The sequence below is a fragment of the Salmo trutta genome, chromosome 19 (assembly GCF_901001165.1).
Source record: "Salmo trutta chromosome 19, fSalTru1.1, whole genome shotgun sequence".
NCBI classification, from domain to species: domain Eukaryota; kingdom Metazoa; phylum Chordata; class Actinopteri; order Salmoniformes; family Salmonidae; genus Salmo; species Salmo trutta.
Window position 1 is genome coordinate 23,279,173 of NC_042975.1, and position 20,381 is coordinate 23,299,553.

At 42.7% G+C, this 20,381-nt stretch overlaps 1 protein-coding gene across 3 annotated transcripts in view; it reads left to right on the forward strand.

The window, feature by feature from the left end:
* Window positions 1-2,097: 2,097 nt before the first annotated feature.
* The window catches only part of LOC115154186 (rho GTPase-activating protein 32), a 63,963-nt gene continuing 45,679 nt past the window's right edge, over window positions 2,098-20,381 (forward strand). For 2 of the 3 annotated variants that reach the window (XM_029700147.1, XM_029700148.1), the window contains exons 1-3: window positions 2,098-3,576; window positions 10,310-10,396; window positions 14,511-14,648. In XM_029700147.1, the coding sequence (XP_029556007.1) occupies window positions 3,466-3,576; window positions 10,310-10,396; window positions 14,511-14,648 (336 nt within the window). In that variant the 5' untranslated portion in view covers window positions 2,098-3,465. The remainder of the gene's footprint in view (window positions 3,577-10,309; window positions 10,397-14,510; window positions 14,649-20,381) is intronic. The other variant, XM_029700149.1, reaches the window with a different exon arrangement.

Consider the following 20,381-nt stretch of genomic DNA (forward strand, 5'->3'; position numbering starts at 1 on the left):
TGTACAGATGAACGTGGTACCTTCAGGCATCTGGAAATTGCTCCCAAGAATGAACCAGACTTGTGGAGGTCTACAATTTTTTTCTGAGGTCTTGGCTGATTTCTTTTGATTTTCCCATGATGTCAAGCAAAGAGGCACTGAGTTTGAAGGTAGGCCTTGAAATACATCCACAGGTACACCTCCAATTGACTCAAATTATGTCAATTAGCCTATCAGAAGCTTCTAAAGCCATGACATCATTTTCTGGAATTATCCAAGCTGTTTAAAGGCACAGTCAACTTAATGTATGTAAACTTCTAACCCCATGGAATTGTTATACAGTGAATTATAAGTGAAATAATCTGTCTGTAAACAATTGTTGGAAAAATTACTTGTGTCATGCACAAAGTAGATGTCCTAACCAACTTGCCAAAACTATAGTTTGTTAACAAGAAATTTGTGTAGTGGTTGAAAAACGAGTTTTAATGACTCCAAACTAAGTGTATGTAAACTTCCGACTTCAACTGTAGGTAAGAGCTACCGATTGTCATTTTTGGTGACTTTGGACATTTTCAAGCAAATGTGAAATAGAGACATTGTGCAAATGAACAATGTTTTGACGCATGCTTGTCTGAAGGAAGCACAGTACTGGCTCTGGAGCAGCATGTGTAGGCTACACGTTGTGTGGAGTCTGGAGTCGCTATGACAAAGGACCTGACTGCTCTGAGAAGATGTGGATGGAGTAAAAGCTCAAGGAACTCAAGATAGTGGCAGATGTAAAATGCTTCTTATTGTAATTTCTTCTCGGCATCAGATACATTTTGTGCTTCAGTTGCACTTCTCCACTCAGATGAGAACGTGTCCTTGCGACATAGGGCCGTGCATTATGCTGAAACATGAGGTGATGGAGGCGGATTAATGGTACGACAATGATCTCGTCACAGTGTCTCTGTGCATTGAAATTGCTATAGATAAAATGCAATTGTGTTCGTTGTCCGTAGCTTATGCCTGCCCATACCATAACCCCACCGCCACCATGTGGACTCTGTTCACAACATTCACATCAGCAAACTGCTCGCCCACATGACCCCATACATGCGGTCTGTGGTTGTGAGGTCGGTTGGACGTACTGCCAAATTCAACTTTGAAGGCACCTTATGGTAGAGAAATGAACATTCACTTCTCTGGCAACAGTTCTGGTGGACATTCCTGCAGTCAGAATGCCAATTGCATGCTCCCTCAAAACTTGAGACATCTGTGGTGTTGTGTGACACAACTGCACATTTTAGAGTTGCCTTTTATTCCTGGGTATTGGGAAAGTTGAGCTTCGGGATAGGGTAATTTAACCTGTCTACAGTTTTCTGTACTTAATGAAATATTACCACAACCTTTTTAAAACCATGTCTGTCTTTATTTCCCAAGCACAATTCAACACCATAATACTTGCTTTTTGTATTTTAATCATAGGCATCTTTTAACACAAGCTTAATAACACCTACCAAACTCTTTGTACATTTTTAAACACCTGTTGTTACCTCATATCTCAGCAGTAATGCCTTGTATGTATGTATGTATGTATGTATGTATGTATGTATGTATGTATGTATGTGTGTGTGTGTGTGTGTGTGTGTGTGTGTGTGTGTGTGTGTGTGTGTGTGTGTGTGTGTGTGTGTGTGTGTGTGTGTATATATATATATATATATATATATATATATGCAAGTCAGTTAAGAACAAATTAATTATTTTCAATGACGGCCTAGGAACAATGGGTTAGCTGCCTTGTTCAGGGGCAGAATGACAGATTTGATCTTGCAACATTTCGGTTACTAGTCCAATGCTCTAACTACTAGGCTACCTGCCGCCCCAGTTAATAGTTGATACAATGTTGATTCAAGCTTGTTGCAGACAGGCCATGTGTAGCCAATGTGATTTATAGGATATTTTTGTCAGGACAATTTCTACCTGCAATGTTTTTATTTGTTGGCTTTATGTAAGCTGTTTTTAAGTACTTGGCAATGGCAATAGAAGTTACTTTTTAGGTTTGTATCATTTTCATTTAGATTTGGGTAGAATTTTGATTAACCACAACAATGATTTTGAGATGCGAAGACATTATTATAAATTAAACTAAACTGTTACACAAAAATGTGCATATGAAAACCATAACTGACACGCAGATCGGTAGAAATGGTAAGATAAATTTGTATTTCACATGAGAAAGGTTGCCTACTCCTCGTGTAGCCTATTACCAGCAACTTCAGGAGAGTAATGGCAGAATCTGCAAAAGCCATCAGGAGCGAGAGGAGAATAGTTGGGTCAGGTGAAATTGTCTTTCTTCTTCTGGTTATCTAGATCTCTAGATCTCTGGTGCCCTCTTGAGGCATCAAACCTTAAGCTTAAAGCATCAGACAAGCTCAATCATATAGTTGATTTTATTAAACACATAGGGTGTGTCAATATATGGGAAAATACATGTTCTAAAATTTCTAGCAGTCGATTTGGTCGAAAGAACATTGTTGCAAAATCTCTTAATTTAAAACAAATGTAAATAGACATTGACAGTCAAGTGTAGAGGTTGCATAATTCAAGCTTTTTTGGGATTGATCACAGGCTGGTGTGTGTCTGTCCTCTCAACTCTGCTTATTATTTGTGATAGGGAGATTCTCACTGAGGGGTCTGCACTGTGCTGCTAATCCTCTGCCCCTCCACAGGGCAGAAGAGAAATGGAAAAAGGAAAGAAAAAGATTGAAAGACTACACATGCTGGAGAAAAGAACTGCTCTCCTGCAAGGGCATCCCCCCCCTCCTCCCCACCACATCTACACACCCCTCCCCTCTGTTTCTTTTGGCTCTCTCCAACCCTCTTGCTTTGTCCTGGGGACTGTACCAATGAGAGATGGGGGAGGGGGCGAGTGAGGAAAAGAGGAGAGTGAGAAAGCATGTGGTTAAAAGACGGACAGAGCGGATTAGCGCAGGGCAGGTAAAAGAAAGGAAAGAAAACCGTTTTTCGTCAGCTACTACTTCTGCCTGACAAATTGAGTGTATGCTGTGGGGAAGGGCTAGCCAAGTAGTAAGAACAGAGGGAGAGAAGGGAACCTAGAGAACGTCACAGGGGTGAGAGATGGACAGAGAGAGAACAAAACAGATGGGATGAAAAACACACAGGTCCCGACGTGGAATCTTCCAAACCCAACAAACCACTGCTCTACAGCTGCTGCTGGTGCTACCACTGCCTTCCTCCTCTCTCTCTGAATCCCACACAGGGAGGGGTTGCACTCCACACACACGGGACAACAAACAGAGAGAGAGTGTATGTGAGCTTGCAAGGAGACAGGGCTGACATCTGTATCCTGGAGAGTGGATTTGTATCGGACGCAAGGGGAACAGAGGCTGGCGGGACGGGGGAATCTGCCACTTTGAGACACACACACACACTGTGAGACATGGATACTCCAGGCTAAAGGGGGAGGACGGCCTCAGTGTGTGTATGTGTTCAGTAGGGGGGCTCTCTTTCTGTGTTCAGCCCCCGGCAGGCACCGTGAGGGGAAACAAACAAAAGGCCGTATGGCCAAAGCAGTGGCAACGGGACTCTAATGCTGTGAGTACTGACTGAGAGGACCGCTCTCCCTCTTCCTCTTTATATCTTTCTCTCTCGTCTATCTCGCCTTTCTCTGTGCTGGGAGACAGTCCTTTGAGTTTGTCCTTGTGTGTCAGTGAAAGCTTTTTTAAGGCTAAAATATAACAGGTGAGTTAGTTTTGAGCTTATTCTTCAGAGACTACAGAGCTAGAAGGTAGTAATAGCTGCTCACCCACATGCATGCACACACACACATTCTCTCTCTGCAGCAAGGCCACCGTGGATGGTCTTCTGTCACTGTGGTGGATTTAGTCTTAATGGACAAGTCAGTATTTCACCACCAGACATGCACTGGTTGGGTGTTGGAATTAGTAACTTTTTTTACGGAGCAGAACAAGTTGTTTTTACGTGTGGTTCAGCAGCAGGGATCCCAGCTGAACAATAGACTGGTTTCTGTGTCGCTCCCGGTTCACTGAACTGTCATTGAGCGCCATTGGTAATGAGGTGTGTGTGTGTGTGTGTGTGTGTGTGTGTGTGTGTGTGTGTGTGTGTGTGTGTGTGTGTGTGTGTGTGTGTGTGTGTGTGTGTGTGTGTGTGTGTGTGTGTGTGTGAGAGACAGTCTGTTTGACAGTGTATGTGTGTGCAAGTGCATTTGTACATGTAGCCTACCATTTCCATTTGTTTGTGTACTATGTGCATGACAGCATGAGTTTGTACGTACCACCACCCAACACTCACCCTTTCTCTGTTCAGAAGCAGAAGTCCAAACTCTTAACACCTTCCTGCAGTAACAGGGAAAGTATGTTTTGCTCAACTGAAATGTCCGTCTCTTTGGGATTGCATTTGGGGTTTGTTTTCATTGCCCCTCCCCTGCACTGAGAAAAGCCTTGCTGTTGGTATATAGAACTAGCTGTATCATTGTCCTGAGCCGTGCTCTCTAGCTAGTCATGCTGCAGACGGCAGCATTATTGAACTCTGCTTGCAGAGAACAAAGAACTAGGTCATGTTCTCTCCTATTACCATGCATTTGTTTGGACGAGCCCACAGAAACTGGATGGAGTTTACTGTTAGCTGTTTTCCAGCATCTCTCTTACATTAACTCAACTTTAATGGGACCCAGAAAATGATTCTATGTGTGCTTCTGTCTCTCTCCCTCGTCCCCGAACATTGTTTGTTCAGCACACTTTCTAAGCTCTTAAAGAACAAACAACTTTCTCCTCTGTAGCTCTTTGTCAAGCTTGGAGCTCACTCGAAGTTCTTTGTCTGTAGAACTAATTGAGCAAACGTACCACTTCAATTTGGAGATTTTAGACCCCAGGGTTGAGAAAAAGATTTGGAGCGGTAACTAACAAAAGTGAAAACACAGAACACTGACGAAGAAAAAGGGAGAGAGGGTTGATATGAGAAGAGTGGAAGCTAACAAAAGTGAAAACACTGAAGAAGGAGAGAGGGAGGAAGTGAAAGAGCGGAGTCGCTGCAAACAGTAGGCTGTACCAAGTCGTCTGGAGTTACAGTGGTACTTAAACCAAGCCTGCTATTTTGCATCCCACGCGTAGCCTTGCCAATTTTTTTGTAAAGACAGTAAACCTGCTGGCTCCATAGATAGAGGTGAAAAGGCCCTCACAACCACCTACTGACGTATCATGTGGTACTGACAAGATGCTATTTCTGTAGTTATTTAATTCCAAAACTTAGAGGCTAATGCCAAGGACACTAATGAAGCTCTTCAAAATGTAGACCCTAGATGTGTGTGGTTGTTTTTTGCCATTTTTCAAGGATGACTCTCCATCCACGCACTGTGAAATTGACTGTTTGACAGAGCCATGTAATTTCCCCATGATTCGAGTCCCTTGTCTGAATGCTGGGTCACATTTGAGTAAGCTTCTGCTGCTAGTGTGTCCAATATGGAGGCCTTTTCCATGAAGTGTCTGTTTTGAAGTGGGCTAACAGTGTGTATAGAGGTGCATATTGAACCTGGCCTCGTTTTTCTATCTTGTGACCTGTTTGAAATTATTCACATATCTTTGTCAAGCTTAGCCAGCCCACATCATGACTGTCACCACTTTAGCGGGTTGACCTGGTGGCTATTGGCTGTATGCAATCTATATTATCCATATCCACAGCAGTTCAGCTGCAGTAGAGGGGGCCCCTCAGCTCTCAACACTGTCAAAGTGGCATAATTGGAATTGTATCACACACATTCAATGGTAAATCAAACCAAGTGGCAGCCCCAGATTCAAACAAAGCGCACCACTGTTTATCCTATAAATCAACTGCACAAATTTCTGCTCTGAATGGTAAAGGCATCTACTACTGATCGGTGTTCTGTTCTGTTGTTGTGTACCATGTTGGGTTTGGTCCTGCACCAGTTCCACTGCACCTGGATTAGTGTATTAACAACTTCTACGCTAACCTGGTTAGAGCTGAGCTGTCTATTGTCTAAAGCAGCTGCTGTGTCTACCACTCCATAACAATGGGGGAATCTGAAGGGTCTAGGTTTGTTTGCTCATCATTACACAAAGACCCCACCAAACCCAGTGTGTGTGTTTAACTGTGTAAACATACAATACCATTTTTTTCTCTCACTCTCTGAGGTCAGTGCTTGGACGCGTTGCCCAGCTAGTTTCATAATGACATGTCAATCACAGGGATGGATTGGGGTGCGGATCGGGTTCTGGTGCCTGGAGGATACGGCGCAGACTTCTTCAGGCACAAAGGACAGCGGGGGCCATTCAGTTTGATTGTGTTCATGTGTGTATCCGTAATCTGTGTGTATGCAATGATGGGGGTAAACACAGGCTGTTGTGCTGTGTATGTCTGCGGTCTGTACACTGTGCATGAAGGAACACACACACCATACAATTAATTACATAGTCTAGCAATCAATGGTGGATTGTTTAAACATGGTCTCTGCAATAGCAACATTGTATTAAACCCCCTCTGTGTGTTACATCTCTATATGCTTGTCCTTCCTGATGGAATTTACTAGGGATTGATTGGGAGATATATAGGCAAGTAGCTTTCAACTAGAAAGAAAACAATGGCATGTTTGGTCACTAATTGGCATGGAAGTAATGAACTATTTTATTGTGCTTGCAGCGTAGCTAAGCAATAGATGTTGTCAGTGTTGTAAGGTGTCACATACCAAAGCAATGGCTTGAGAAAGTGAGGCTACTGGTTTTTGTTCACTACTTAACTTTCTCAGCTATAAATTATGCAAAAATGGCATGCAACTCTGTGGAATGTTCCCTGAAATTAGAAAAAAAATCCATGTCCCCCCTGCATTCGACAAAAACGTGTTAGGCCTACAATGTGAATGTATGACACTTGGCCTATAGCATAAAATTATTGCAAATAACTGATGGCAAAGTAGGCCTACTACTGTATGTATCAATAAGTTTGTCAGGTCCAGTGCTCAAATAAAATAAAATGTGCTATTTGTCACATGCTTCATAAACAGGTGTAGACTAATGGTGAAATGCTTACTTATGCAGATTTAAAGATAAAAATATGATTTATAATTTTCAATATCGTAAAAAAAATTGTATGCTGCGCCACTGTAAGTTAAGTATAACTATAATAAATCTAAGATGTGTCAAATAAATATATCCAGCTCAGGGCTCCAGCTATGCATTTGGTTTGCTAACGTGCTAGCTAAGTGGCTAAATGTCAAGATCTCCTGGAGCCCTGTTGACTAAATTGTTTTGTGCTTGATATTACATTTTAAAAAGTATTATATATTTATTTTTACATAGAGTCCCTTGTGTGTACTTCCAGTAATACTGTATACCCCAGTATGTTAAAGATATGGTATGAAAATCTGCGTAACGCCTAACCCTAATGGCTATACAGGGAGTACCAGTACTGAGTCGATATGTCCAACTCTCTTTACAAGGCGGCCTTGTCCACCGAGAGAGATCCGGGGAACCAAGACTTTTCACGTAAATACATTTATGATTTCTTACTCAAACAGGGTGGCGGTTTGTGTCCAAAGTATATGATTACTGTAAGTGAGAGTAGTTTCTAAATGTACCGAAGTATTATGTCTCTGTCCCTCTGCCCCCCTCTCCATCTCTTTTGTAACAAGCAGCCATGTTTTGCCATTCCGATAGCGATCTGTTTTTAACGTATTGAGTGTGTATGTTTATCCTGTGTTACCATTTAATTAACTAGTAAATCAATTATTAAACCAATTTTTGTAGTACTGAATCATAAGTAAGGCTCGGGTTTTTGTTGATGCAAGGAGGTTACGACTGTTCAGAATGATGATATGATACGAGGTTATGATTAATAAATTGACTGTTTATAGTTTCATTCAGGAGATGTTAACTCTTTAAAGAACCGCTCCTGTGGTGCCCCACATCCTAATGAGTTAATTGTTACATGATTCATTTAATTGGGGAACAATTAAACATAGTTAGTTGATTAGATAAATAACAGTCTTCAGATGAATGTTAAAGTCAAGTCACAACAAATATTTTCCAATCTGGGAGGTAAACTTGGTAAAGTATTCAATAATTTCGCTGTGCATTTCAAATGGAATCAAGGCATTAAATAAAGGTTAAATATAAAAAATAAATTTGAATGTACCGGTGGCCACAAAAATAGAGCTCCTTTGGAGCTCAGACGCACCTGGCTGGCTACTTTTTCTATTTGGCTGGCTACTCTATGTACTGGTATTCGGTCTGGCCCATCAGCCTTGCGAATGCTAACCTGTTTAAAGGTCTTACATCGGGCTTAGTCATCCGGAACAGCTGATGCTCTCATGGATGTTTGTGTTGCGAGCATAGAAGGCATTTAGGTTGTCTGGTAGGTTTGTGTCGCAGGGCATCTCGCAGCCGGGTTTCCCTTTGTAATCCGTGATAGTTTGCAAGCCCTGCCACATCTGTCGAGCTTCAGAGCCGGCGTAGTAGGATTCTTAGTCCTGTGTTGACGCTTTGCCTGTTTGATGGCTCGTCAGAGGTCGTAGCGGGATTTCTTATAAGCGTCCGAATTGGTGTTCCACTCCTTGAAAGCGGAAGCTCTATCCTTTAGCTTAATGCGGATGTAGCCTGTAATCCATGGCTTCTGTTTGGGGTATATACATACGTACATACATTCACTGTGGGGACAACGTCGGTGATGCACTTATTGAAGCCGGTGACTGATGTGGTAAACTCAATGTTATCCGATGAATCCTGGAACATATTCCAGTCTGTGCTAGAGAAACAGTCTTGTAGCTTAGTATCCGCTTCATCCTACCACTTCCGTATTGAGCTTGGAAGCAGGAGGATAGAGTTTTGGTCAGATTTGCCAAAGGGAGGGTGACTGAGAGCCTTGTATGCTTTGCTGTGTTTGGAGAAAAGGTGATCTAGAGTTTTGTCACCCCTAGTTGCCCAGGTGACATTCTGGTATAAATGAGGTAAAACAGATTTTAGTTTCCCTGCATTAAAATCACCATGCGTGAGAAACACTGCCTTTGAATGTGCATTTTCTTGTTTGCTCATGGATCTATACAGCTCATTGAGTAGGGTCTTAGTGCCAGCATCGGTTTGTGGTGGTAAATAGATAACTCTCTTGGCAAATAGTATGATCTGCAGCATATGAGGTATTCTAATTTGGGCAAGCAAAAACTCAAGACTTCCTTAACATTTTGAGGTCGTGCACCAGCTGTTGTTAACAAAGAGACACACCCCTCCGCCCTTCATCTTACTCGAGTCTGCCGTCCGGTCTTGACAATGTGCTCACAGCCAGATCAGGGTCGTATTCACTAGGAACCAAACAGAAGCGAATGGACTGAAATGGGGAGGGACTATCTGAACTTGTCCAATAAGAAATGCTTGTTTTCGGCTGCAAAACGTTTTGCTACAGTGTGCGCTAGCACATACCTCTGCAGTTCAGACATCGTTTGCCACTAACTTCATGAATAGGGCCCATAAATCATCACACACCTTTTCAAAACGTGTTAATCCTTCTACTCAAAAACGAGTGACATATTAGATATCTGCAACCTGTTAATAAACGTTACGATCTTGTAGCTAGCAACTAACGTTAGCTAGCATTGTTCAGCCCATAGAAAGACAGCTTGCTAATGGTGCTAATGGTGCATTGTCTAGTATGCACCTGTAATAAGAAGTTATTCACCCTGTATATGTCATCACTATGTTGATGATAGGTTAATTTCAGTCAATAATTTGTAATGAAAAGGTCCAAGTAGCCTATCCAGCCAGTGCATTTGTGGCACATCATGTATGTCAGTTTCGGACGGCTGGCTTGGGTCTCTAAGCTTTTCTGTTGTCATCCACAACAACCTCTTTCAGGTATTACCTTCATCTTCTCTGTGTCCTACAGCAGGAGAAGTGGAGAGAAGCGCGAGAGGGGAAAAAAAGGATTGGGGTTAAAATGTACAGGGCTCGTATCTACAAAGCGTAGGAGTGCTGATCTAGGATAAGTTCCCACCTGTTCGTATAATCATATTCATTATGATCTAAAATGGACTCCTACTTTCAGAAGCTGTGTGAATAGGAGCCCTGGGCTGGGATTAATTGTCAGGGATTGTGAGGGATGGTGTTAATTTTGTTGGCTCTAATGAGAGACTCTTAGCTCTAGCTTGAAAGAAGGTGGGTTAGAGAAAGGTTAAAGGATTGTTTAAACAGAATTTTCTGTCATCTGTCCACATCTACGCCCTTCTGCCATTTGACCCAAAACACGAGAGCTACTATATGCGTCTCATACTTTCTCATTCCCTCTTTCTCTCTCTCTCTCTGTATTCCAGTTGGCCCTCGCGGATGAACAGAGTGAAGTGACACGGAATGGCTTTGAGTCCAAGGAGCTGCAGTATTTGGTTCAGATCTACTGCCAGGTATGACCGAGTAATCATCTGGGTGCTGTGCTATGCTGCGGTGTCATTCTCACTCAATCAGTGCTCTCTCATATACAGTACCGGTCAGAAGTTTGGACACACCTACTCATTTTTATTTGTTTTTATTTGTACTATTTTCTACATTGTAGAATAATATTGAAGACATCAAAACTATGAAATAACATATATGGAATCATGTAGTAACCAAAAAAGTGTTAAACAAATGAACATATATGTTACACTGTTCAGAGGACACTGTGTGAGTCAGGCCTTCCTGGTCGAATTGCTGCAAAGAAACCACTACTAAAGGACACCAATAATAATAAGAAACTTGCTTGTGCCAAGAAACACGAGCAATGGACATTAGACCGGTGGAAGTCTGTCCTTTGGTCTGATGAGTCCAACTTTAAGATTTTTGGTTCCAACAGTCATGTCTTTGTGAGACACAGAGTAGGTGAACAGATGATCTCCCCATGTGTGGTTCCTACTGAAGCATGGAGGAGCAGGTGTGGGGGTGCTTTGCTGGTTACACTGTCAGTGATTTATTTCAAATTCAAGGCACGCTAAACCAGCATGGCTACCATCATTTGTTTTTCAACAGGAGAATGACCCAACACACATCCAGGCTGTGTAAGGGCTATTTGGCCAAGAAGGAGACTGGTGGAGTGCTGCATCAAATGACCTGGCCTCCACAATCACCGGACCTCAATCCAATTGAGATTGTTTGGGATGAGTTGGACTGCTGAGTGAAGGAAAAGCAGCAAACAAGTGCTCAGCATATGTGGGAACTCCTTCAAGACGGTTGGAAAAGCATTCCAGGTGAAGCTGGTTGAGAGAATGCCAAGAGTGTGCAATGCTGTCATCAAGGCAAAGGGTTGTTACTTTAAAAAATATAAAACATATTTTGATTTGTTTTAAGACTTTTTTGGTTGCTATATGATTTCATGTGTTATTTCATAGTTTTGATGTCTTCACTATTATTCTACAATGTGGAAAATAGTACAAATAAAGAAAAACCCTTGAATGAGTAGGTCTGTCCAAACTTTTGACTGGTACAGTACACACACATACTCTATCTCACGGTTGCATACACAAGCACTCTCACTTGCATGAACACTCTCACAAATACACACAGTCACATGGAAAGCCTCTGTATTTGGAATCTTGTCACACACCAAATGAATGTCCAATGCGTTAGCTAGTAGGTGATTGGCTCATTTTCAGTCATTTCTGAAAACCGATTTGGTCATGATTACAATTATTATGGGAACAGTGAAGCTGAAACAACCAAACAACTAAACAGAAAGGTCAGATCAGTGAGAAGGGTCTCGTGGGAAAGGAGAGCGACACTACAATCACACCGTTTGGCCTCATCCATGATGCTCACGAGGTGTTGAGTTGCAACAAAACACACAACTTGGAGAAGATATCTGGCATACCATCCGTGCCTCCAAATCCTTTCCTCAACTTGGCAGTTACGCTACCCTCTCATCAGAGACCTAGCGAGGCAAGTCATGTGTGCTGTGTGCTGACCGAGGGCCTGTACCAAATGGCAACCTATTCCTTATATAGTGGACTGCTTTTGACCTGGGCCCATAGGGCTCTGGTCAAAAGTAGTGCACTATATAGGGAATAGGGTGCCATATGGGACATTGCCTGAGACTTACATCACAACTGTATTTGCCTGTCACTTTTTGATTCAGCACCCTCTTCTTCAGATTAAAAAAAGCCTTGCTTTGTCAAGTGCCAGCGGGCCTCTGAAATATTTACCCCAAAGATTTATCATCAGTTAAATTAACGAATGGAGTTATCGACTTCTCGTGTTGTACTCCCGAAATAGCTTCGTCAATGGATTTCAAAATTGGCTATCCAGGGCAGGCCAGCATAGTTCAAGCGGGTGAGCTAGATATGGTGGACGATTTAGGAGCTGTTCCATTCTGTCTAGCATGATGCCTGTTGGATTTACTCGCAATACCAATAAAACATGCAAAGTTATTACCCCGCTGCGGTTTACATACGCTTAGGTTGGAGTCATTAAATCTCATTTTTCAACCACTCCACAAATTTCTTTTTAACAAACTATAGTTTTGGCAAGTTGGTTAGGACATCTACTTTGTGCATGGCACAAGTAATTTTTCCAACAATTGTTTACAGACAGATTATTTCACTTATAACTCACTGTATCACAATTCCAGTGGGTCAGAAGTTTACATACACTAAGTTGACTGTGCCTTTAAACAACTTGGAAAATTCCAGAAAATGTCATGGCTTGAGAAGCTTCTGATAGGCTAATTGACATCATTTGAGTCAATTGGAGATGTACCTGTGGATGTATTTCAAGGCCTACCTTCAAACTCAGTGCCTCTTTGCTTGACATCATGGGAAAATCAAAAGAAATCAGCCAAGACCTCAGAAAAACAATTGCAGACCTCCAAGTCTGGTTCATCCTTGGGAGCAATTTCCAAACGCCTGAGACGCGTTCTGTCTCCCAGAGATGTGTACTTTGGTGTGAAAAGTGCAAATCAATCCCAGAACAACAGCAAAGGACCTTGTGAAGATGCTGGAGGAAACGGGTACCTAAGTATCTATATCCACAATAAACCGAGTCCTATATCGACATAAAAGGCCGCTCAGCAAGGAAGAAGCCACTGCTCCAAAACCGCCATAAAAAAGGCAAACTATGGTTTGCAACTGCACATGGGGACAAAGATCGCACTTTTTGGAGAAATGTCCTCTGGTCTGATGAAACAAAAATAGAACTGTTTGGCCATAATGACCATCGTTATGTTTGGAGGGAAAATGGGGAGGCTTGCAGACCGAAGAACACCATCCCAACCGTGAAGCACGGGGTGGCAGCATCATGTTGTGGAGGTGCTTTGCTGCAGGAGGGTCTGGTGCACTTCACAAAATAGATGGCATCATGAGGGAGGAAAATTACGTGGATATATAGAAGCAACATCTCAAGACATCAGTCAGGATGTTAAAGCTTGGTCGCAAATGGGTCTTCCAAATGGACAATGGCCCCAATAATACTTTGTGGCAAAATGGCTTAAAGACAACAAAGTCAAGGTTTTGGAGTGGCCATCACGAAGCCCTGACCTCAATCCCACAGAGAATTTGTAGGCAGAATTGAAAAAGTGTGTGCGAGCAAGGAGGCCTACAAACCAGACTCAGTTACACCAGCTCTGTCAGGAGTAATGTGCCAAAATTCACCCAACTTATTGTGGGAAGCTTGTGGAAGGCTACCCAAAATGTTTGACCCAAGTTAAACAATTTAAAGGCAATGCTACCAAATACTAATTGAGTGTATGTAAACTTCTGACCCACTGGGAATGTGATGAAAGAAATAAAAGCTGAAATAAATCACTCTCTCTACTATTATTCTGACATTTGACATTCTTAAAATGAAGTAGTGATCCTAACTGACCTAAGACAGGGAATTTTTACTAGGATTAAATGTCAGGAATTGTGAAAAACGGAGTTTAATTGTATTTGGCTAAGGTGTATGTAAACTTCTGACTTCAACTGTATGTCTGGTTTGAATAATAGCAGTACATCCAATCTGATATAATTAAAGCTGGGTTGTTTTTCACTGGATGTTCTGTACTAGATTCCGGGTTTATCGTCCAATGAGGGAGATCCCCTTTTCAGATTAAAATGCCCCCCCTATTGAGACTAGAAGGATATAATTTCCAACTCTCTCTTAATTCCACCAGATTTGACCCCCCCCCCCCCCTCTTAATAATCCCAGCCATTTGGATTCATCCCCTTCTCCAATCCCTCCCCCCATCTATCCACCATCCATCCTTTAATCCATTTTTTTGCACTGCCTTACATTGGCAGACTGCTGCTCTGCTTGGGGTAACCACAACCATACCACATCCGCAACCATACAGATGTCTGGTCCATGTCCCACAGTGGAGTATTGTGTGGGGAGTCACTGTAGCAGGATTATAGCTAGGAAGGTAATACCCCCTGTCCACCCAGAGGGTATCTGTTACCAGGCTAGTAAAGCAGCCAGGGGCTCATGCCTCATGCATATCCCTTGTGTTTTGAAACGTCCTCTCTCTCTTCTCTTTCCCACTTTCCCACTCATGCTATTTTTGCTCCGCAGAGCCGAAGCTGGATTGTGAAGCGCAGCTATGAGGATTTCCGTGTCCTGGACAAGCACCTGCACCTTTGCATCTATGACCGCCGCTTCTCGCAGCTGCCTGAGCTGCCTCGATTCGACAGTCTGAGGGATCGCGCCGAGGTAAGATAACCGGTCTTTCTCAGTACAGCCAATGTGCCTCACCCCACCCAACACCCCTATATCCCCATTCAGATGGTCTCTCCCAGTCTCCCACTTTGAATACCGCCTCAGAGCTCACGACTTTAAGGACTATGTTACCTTTCCCCTTCAAGATTACTGTCTTTAGGGTTCAGACAGATACCAGAGGCAAAGGATGGGTGACTTGAGAGCAGTTTTGCGACCATGTCCGTCCTAGTGTGAAATACCTGTACAATGTCAATGCTGTATTTGCTTGTTTTACAAACTCGTATTCGTTGCAGGCTGATTCATGGGCTAAATTTGTTAAAGTGTCCATTTGTGCCCAGGTTTTTTTTATTTTCATTCTGTCTAATGGCCTGGTGTTTAGAGGAAGGCAGCTGTATAGTCTGTTTTATGTTTTTAAAAAACCTCTCCATCCTGCTGGGCTGCGATAGGAACTCACTCGCTCTCTCTGTTTACAGTTGTTTTCCCAGAGAAAGCCCACTTGAACTGTGGCACATTTTCACAGCTAAATTGATGGGCTTTGAAGTATGGAGTGGCTGTTAATGCTTACCCATATGATCATCCAGTCCTTCAGTAAATGGAAAAAGGCCCTGGTACTCATGCTCTCTGCCCCTAAAAAGAGACTCCCACAAAGGTAGGCTGACTAGGCTTCACAGTCACCACTTTGCTGCTGCGTCCCAAATGACACCCTATTCCCCACGTAGTGCACTACTTTTGACCAGATCTGGGCCCTGGTCAAAATTAGTGCACTATATGTTTATAGGGCATAGGGTGCCATTTGAGACACAGCCTCTCTCTCCAGCTGTCCCAAGTGTAATGTGAAACACTAGGCTGCGCGTTAACTAATCTCAGGAGGTCAGATTACTACGCCCACAGTGAAAGCACAGGTCCTTCTGTAGTGGGATGTTCAGTGCTAAAAACTACTGGTAAAACAGGTTATTAGGGTTTTCACGAAAAAAGCTGTGGAAATACCTCAGTCGTGATTGGAGGAACGAGATGTCGGACCTTTCAGTTTAATCCGTGTCTGTGGCTGCTGGGACAAGTAATAGCAGAGAGCTGGCGTATAGTAACTTCAGTCAGCAGTCATTATTTGATTGTAGCCTTCAGGCATTTAATACACATAGGTCCTTACAGGGTTAATTGGTGTAGGGGAAATTGGCTTGAATTAAAATGTCACTAACCGTATTGTCGAGAGGCTGTTTTGCTGGCCCCTCTTTGAAGCGCATATTTTGGTACCTAGCTACTGCAGGTATTTGGATAGTGTTAGCCTAGCTAGTATGCTAACCAACATATTGCTTGCGCATTCCAATACTTGATTGTCACTGTTTTGTAGGCCAGTACTTTGGGAGCTAGATTGCCTGTTCGAAATGAGCTGACATTACCTTATACAATATCTTCCATGACTCGTTAAGTCTAAAAGAACTTAGAGAAAACCTGTACAATGTTAGTAAGAATATTCAGAGAAATGAGGAAACTCACTGCTAATCAACCAACCAACCAACCAATCAGTCTCCCTATTGATTCAGTTAGCCAGCCAGCCAGCCTCCCTTCCCTTCAAGGCCTTGATGTTGTGCTTGGCTTTACTGTTGTGGTACCACATGTTCTCTAGTCTTTGTCTTTCTGGAGAGTCTTAGCCCTCTTGGTCTATGTTTTCTTGGTCATGTTGACAGGAAGGAGAGGGGCTGAAGAGAGTCCCAAATGGTACCCTATTTCCAACATGGTGCACTACTTCTGACCAGAGCCCTATGAGCCCTGGTCAAAAGTAGTGCACTATATAGGGACTAGGGTGCCATTTGGGGCAGGCACCCTGTCTGGCACTCAGAGGAGAAGGCTCACTTTTGGATTAGTGCGCTCAATAGGACAAGTCTTGTGGGAAGCGCCAGGATATTCATCACCAACAGTAATCAACAAATGGAGCCCAACAAGGTCATCAAAGAAAAGCTTTCCTTTCCTTACCCATTATAGCCTTTAAGCCCAAACCAGACCTGACCATGCAAGGCCCTCCTCTGCTGCTCTGTACAGCAAGCCTTCTATACCAGATGCTTACTTACCTTCCAAATCAAGTGCTTAGTATTGTAGCATTTTTGCTACAGTTTTCATAACTTGAAAGTCAGGGCTTTATTTTCAGCAGTTTTTGTTATTTTTCTTTTTTCAGTCAGCGGCCTGCTTTGTCATTGAGGCTAAATATGGCGTCAGTTTCAAAGTACTCTCCCTCCCTGTGACATTTGACGATTGAGGGTTGAGTAGGGACATATTTGATTTAACCAGAGATCCTTGTCAGCTTCGTCTTTATTGAGCTCCCTCAAGGTGACATATGTCCTTCATTAAATATTTGGACAGATCTGATAGCTCATTAATTGTCTGGTTAGTGCCACAGTGAAGTCTCAAATGAAAAACATATTTTTTAACCCTCTGACATGCTTTGTCATTCTACACGTCTTGCTATCTTCCACATATAGAATTGCCTTTTTTTCACTGTTTCCTCCTGGCCAGATTTGTCCTGGCTGTGGGTAAAGTTGGGGCTGATCTGGTTATAAATGTTTACACATTTTGTGGAAAGAAAACAAACGCTCCGAGGCTATGGTCCTTTTAAAACCAGGGCTAAGCTGTCTGTGTCATGTACATGTGTCGTCAGCTTGCGCCCCATTAGGCCCCTTCCTCTGGGCTATATGTGTGTTGGTGGACCCTGTTCTGATTGGGTACGCACAGTGCCAGCTCATGTACTGGAATCAATGTGGCAGGCAGCGGGCTGGAACCTCCCGGAGAGAGGGTCAGGAAAGGGTTTGGCTCCACGTCTGGCCTGGCCCCATGCCCACCACCTCAATGGTCTGCTCTGCTCTTTTCGTCTCTGACTCACTCTGCACTTCTCTGCTCTTCTCTCTTCTAACCTCTTCTCTTCTTCTCCAACCTCTCTTCTCCTCCCCTAACCTCTCCTCTGTTCTCCTATCCTTTAATGTATCCCTTCTCCTTTTCTCTCCTCGCCCCTTCTCTAATCTCACCTACTCCTCTCCTCTCTTTGGAGCTCAGCTCTCTAACCTCTCCTCTCCTTCTGCTCTAACCTTTCCTTTCTCCTCTCCTCTTCTCTAATCTCTCCCTCTTCCCCTCTCCTCTCCCCTTCTCTAACTTCTCCCTCTTCCCCACTCCTCTCCCCTTCTCTAACCTCTCCCTCTTCCCCTCTACTCTTCAAACGGCCTCCAGTGGAGCGTTTGATTTCTTCTGCTAGGCGCTCACCACTCAGTCTTTCCTTTTGCTCTCAACCTCGTTTTCTCTCATCTATAGTGCATTACTCAAGAAGTTGCCAATGAAAAACTAGAAACAACCGTCCTTTCAATATCATTAGGATTGGCTACATTATGAGCTCAGTCAAACATGTCTTTCTGGCCCATGCTCAAGTCAGACACACACCAGGGCTACAGACTGCGACAGTTTAGTTGCATTTTGCGACCCTTTTACTTGGCTGTGCAAGTCATGTTTAATTGGTCGCATCGGTGCGAGCTGCACATTCTACATGGTCACTTCACTCCAAATGTCCTATTTTTTTTTAGGACGCTGTAACCGTGATTTGGTCAAACGGTAATGTGCGTTTTCTTCGTGATCATGGCTCTAGTGTGACCATTTTGAACGCATGTGCTCCTAAATATTTAGCTGTGCAAAATGTTTTTTTGCCAGATAATAATTGTTGTAAAGGTTATGCTTTGCTGTATCGCTGTTTCTGAGTACCCTAGAGAAAAAAGTGAGTGCTGATCCGTGACTGTGGTGGATACACCATTACTACAGAGAAAACTGGTTATCTCTAGCCCAAACTGTTCAAAAGTAGTGACACATATTACCGGTGCTACATTTTTTTCCCTTCTGTTGTGCATTGGCTCTGCAGCTGGTTGCATCTCCATTGGTGGGCTGTATTTTACGTTCATAAACCATGTCATGAGCCATTCTAAAACTACTTATGGGCCATTAACACCTTGTTAAGTCATGTTACCTCATTAGCTAGCAAGCTAACAACCTGGTAACTTTACCAGTATATCCAAACATTTGGGGGCACAGAAAGAATGGAAAAGGAATAGCTTCTTCAGGAGTTCAATGATCATAGTAATGAATAAATGACCGATTTGCATGTTGTCACTCAGAACATCACTGACATTCTTAAAGAGACCGTGTACAATTTTCAATGTAACGCATCTCAATAGGAAACAGTGCTTTTTACACCATGCAGAAACCTAATATTGCTTTGTAATTTCAATGACAGCTATTTGTATCAACATTTTAGCTTTTATAATAAATGCATGCATTTACAGGGTTACATATTAGTTGACAGGGCGCAACATTTGCTTCAAAAGTAGATAGAATTCATGTAGGCTGTATCTCAATCAATTTGAAAAATCTTATTTTCTGGTGCTCCTACATTTTATGTGGTGCTCCTAACTTTTTTAAGTTGAGAGCACCAGTGCTACCAACAATTAATTTATTAATTCAGAGCCTTAATTATGATTCCTGTAATTAAAGTCTCTGCCCTGCCCCGTGCCTGTTTCGTTGTGGCCTGCTTCTATGATGAGCGAGACTCACTCCCTCTCCGCCTGCATTCCAGGAGAGAGAAAAAAGTATTCTGATTGTAGGCTATAACATTTCAAAATCCAATTGCGGGAAAACCGCAGCTGTTGTCACTGTTGAAGAGAGGTGGTTCTAAGCTTTCTGTAGACATAAATGTTCTCTCTATAGCAACTGTTTTACAACCATGATATTTGTTATGGCTTTTAAATACAAAGCGTGTGAAATGCGCATCAGCCATTGTGAGTGCACAGGCTACAACTGCAACGTTTTTTTGAGACATTACATTTACTGTTAGATTAATACTTGGCTACCAGCAATGCTGTGGTAGCCATGCTGGTTAAATACACCTTGAATTCAAAATAAATCCCTAACAGTGTCACCAGCAAAGCACCCCCACACCATCACACCTTCTCCTCCATGCTTTATGGTGGGAACCACACATGCAGAGATCATCCGTTCATCTACTCTGCACTCACAAAGACACTGCGGTTGGAACCAAAAATCAAAAATTTGGATTCATCAGAGCAAAGGACAGATTTCCACCTGTCTGTCCATTGCTCGTGTTTCTTGGCCCAAGCTAGTTTCTTCTTATTATTGGTGTCCTATAGTAGTGGTTTCTTTGCATCAATTCAACAATGAAGGCCTGATTTACGCAGTCTCCTCTGAACAGTTGATGTCGACATGTGTCTGTTACTTGGATTTATTTGTGCTGCAATTTCTGAGGCTGGTAACTCTAATGAACTTATCTGCAGCAGAGGTAAGTCTGGGTCTCCCTTTCCTGTGGTGGTCCTCATGAGAGCCCGTTTCATCATAGCGCTTGATGGTTTTTGCGACTGTACTGTTTTAAAGTAATGATGGACTGTCATTTCTCTTTGCTTATTTGAGCTGTTCTTGCCATAATATGGACTTGGTCTTTTACCAAATAGGGCTATCTTCTGTATACCACCCCTACCTTGTCACAACACAACTGATTGGCTCAAACACATTAAGAAGGAAAGAAATTCCACAAATTAACTTTTAACAAGGCACACCTGTTAATTGAAATGCATTCCAGGTGACTACCTCATGAATCTGGTTGAGAGAATGCCAAGATTGTGCAAAGCTGTCATAAAGGCAAAGGGTTGTTACTTTGAAGAATATAAAATATATTTTCTTTTGTTTAAC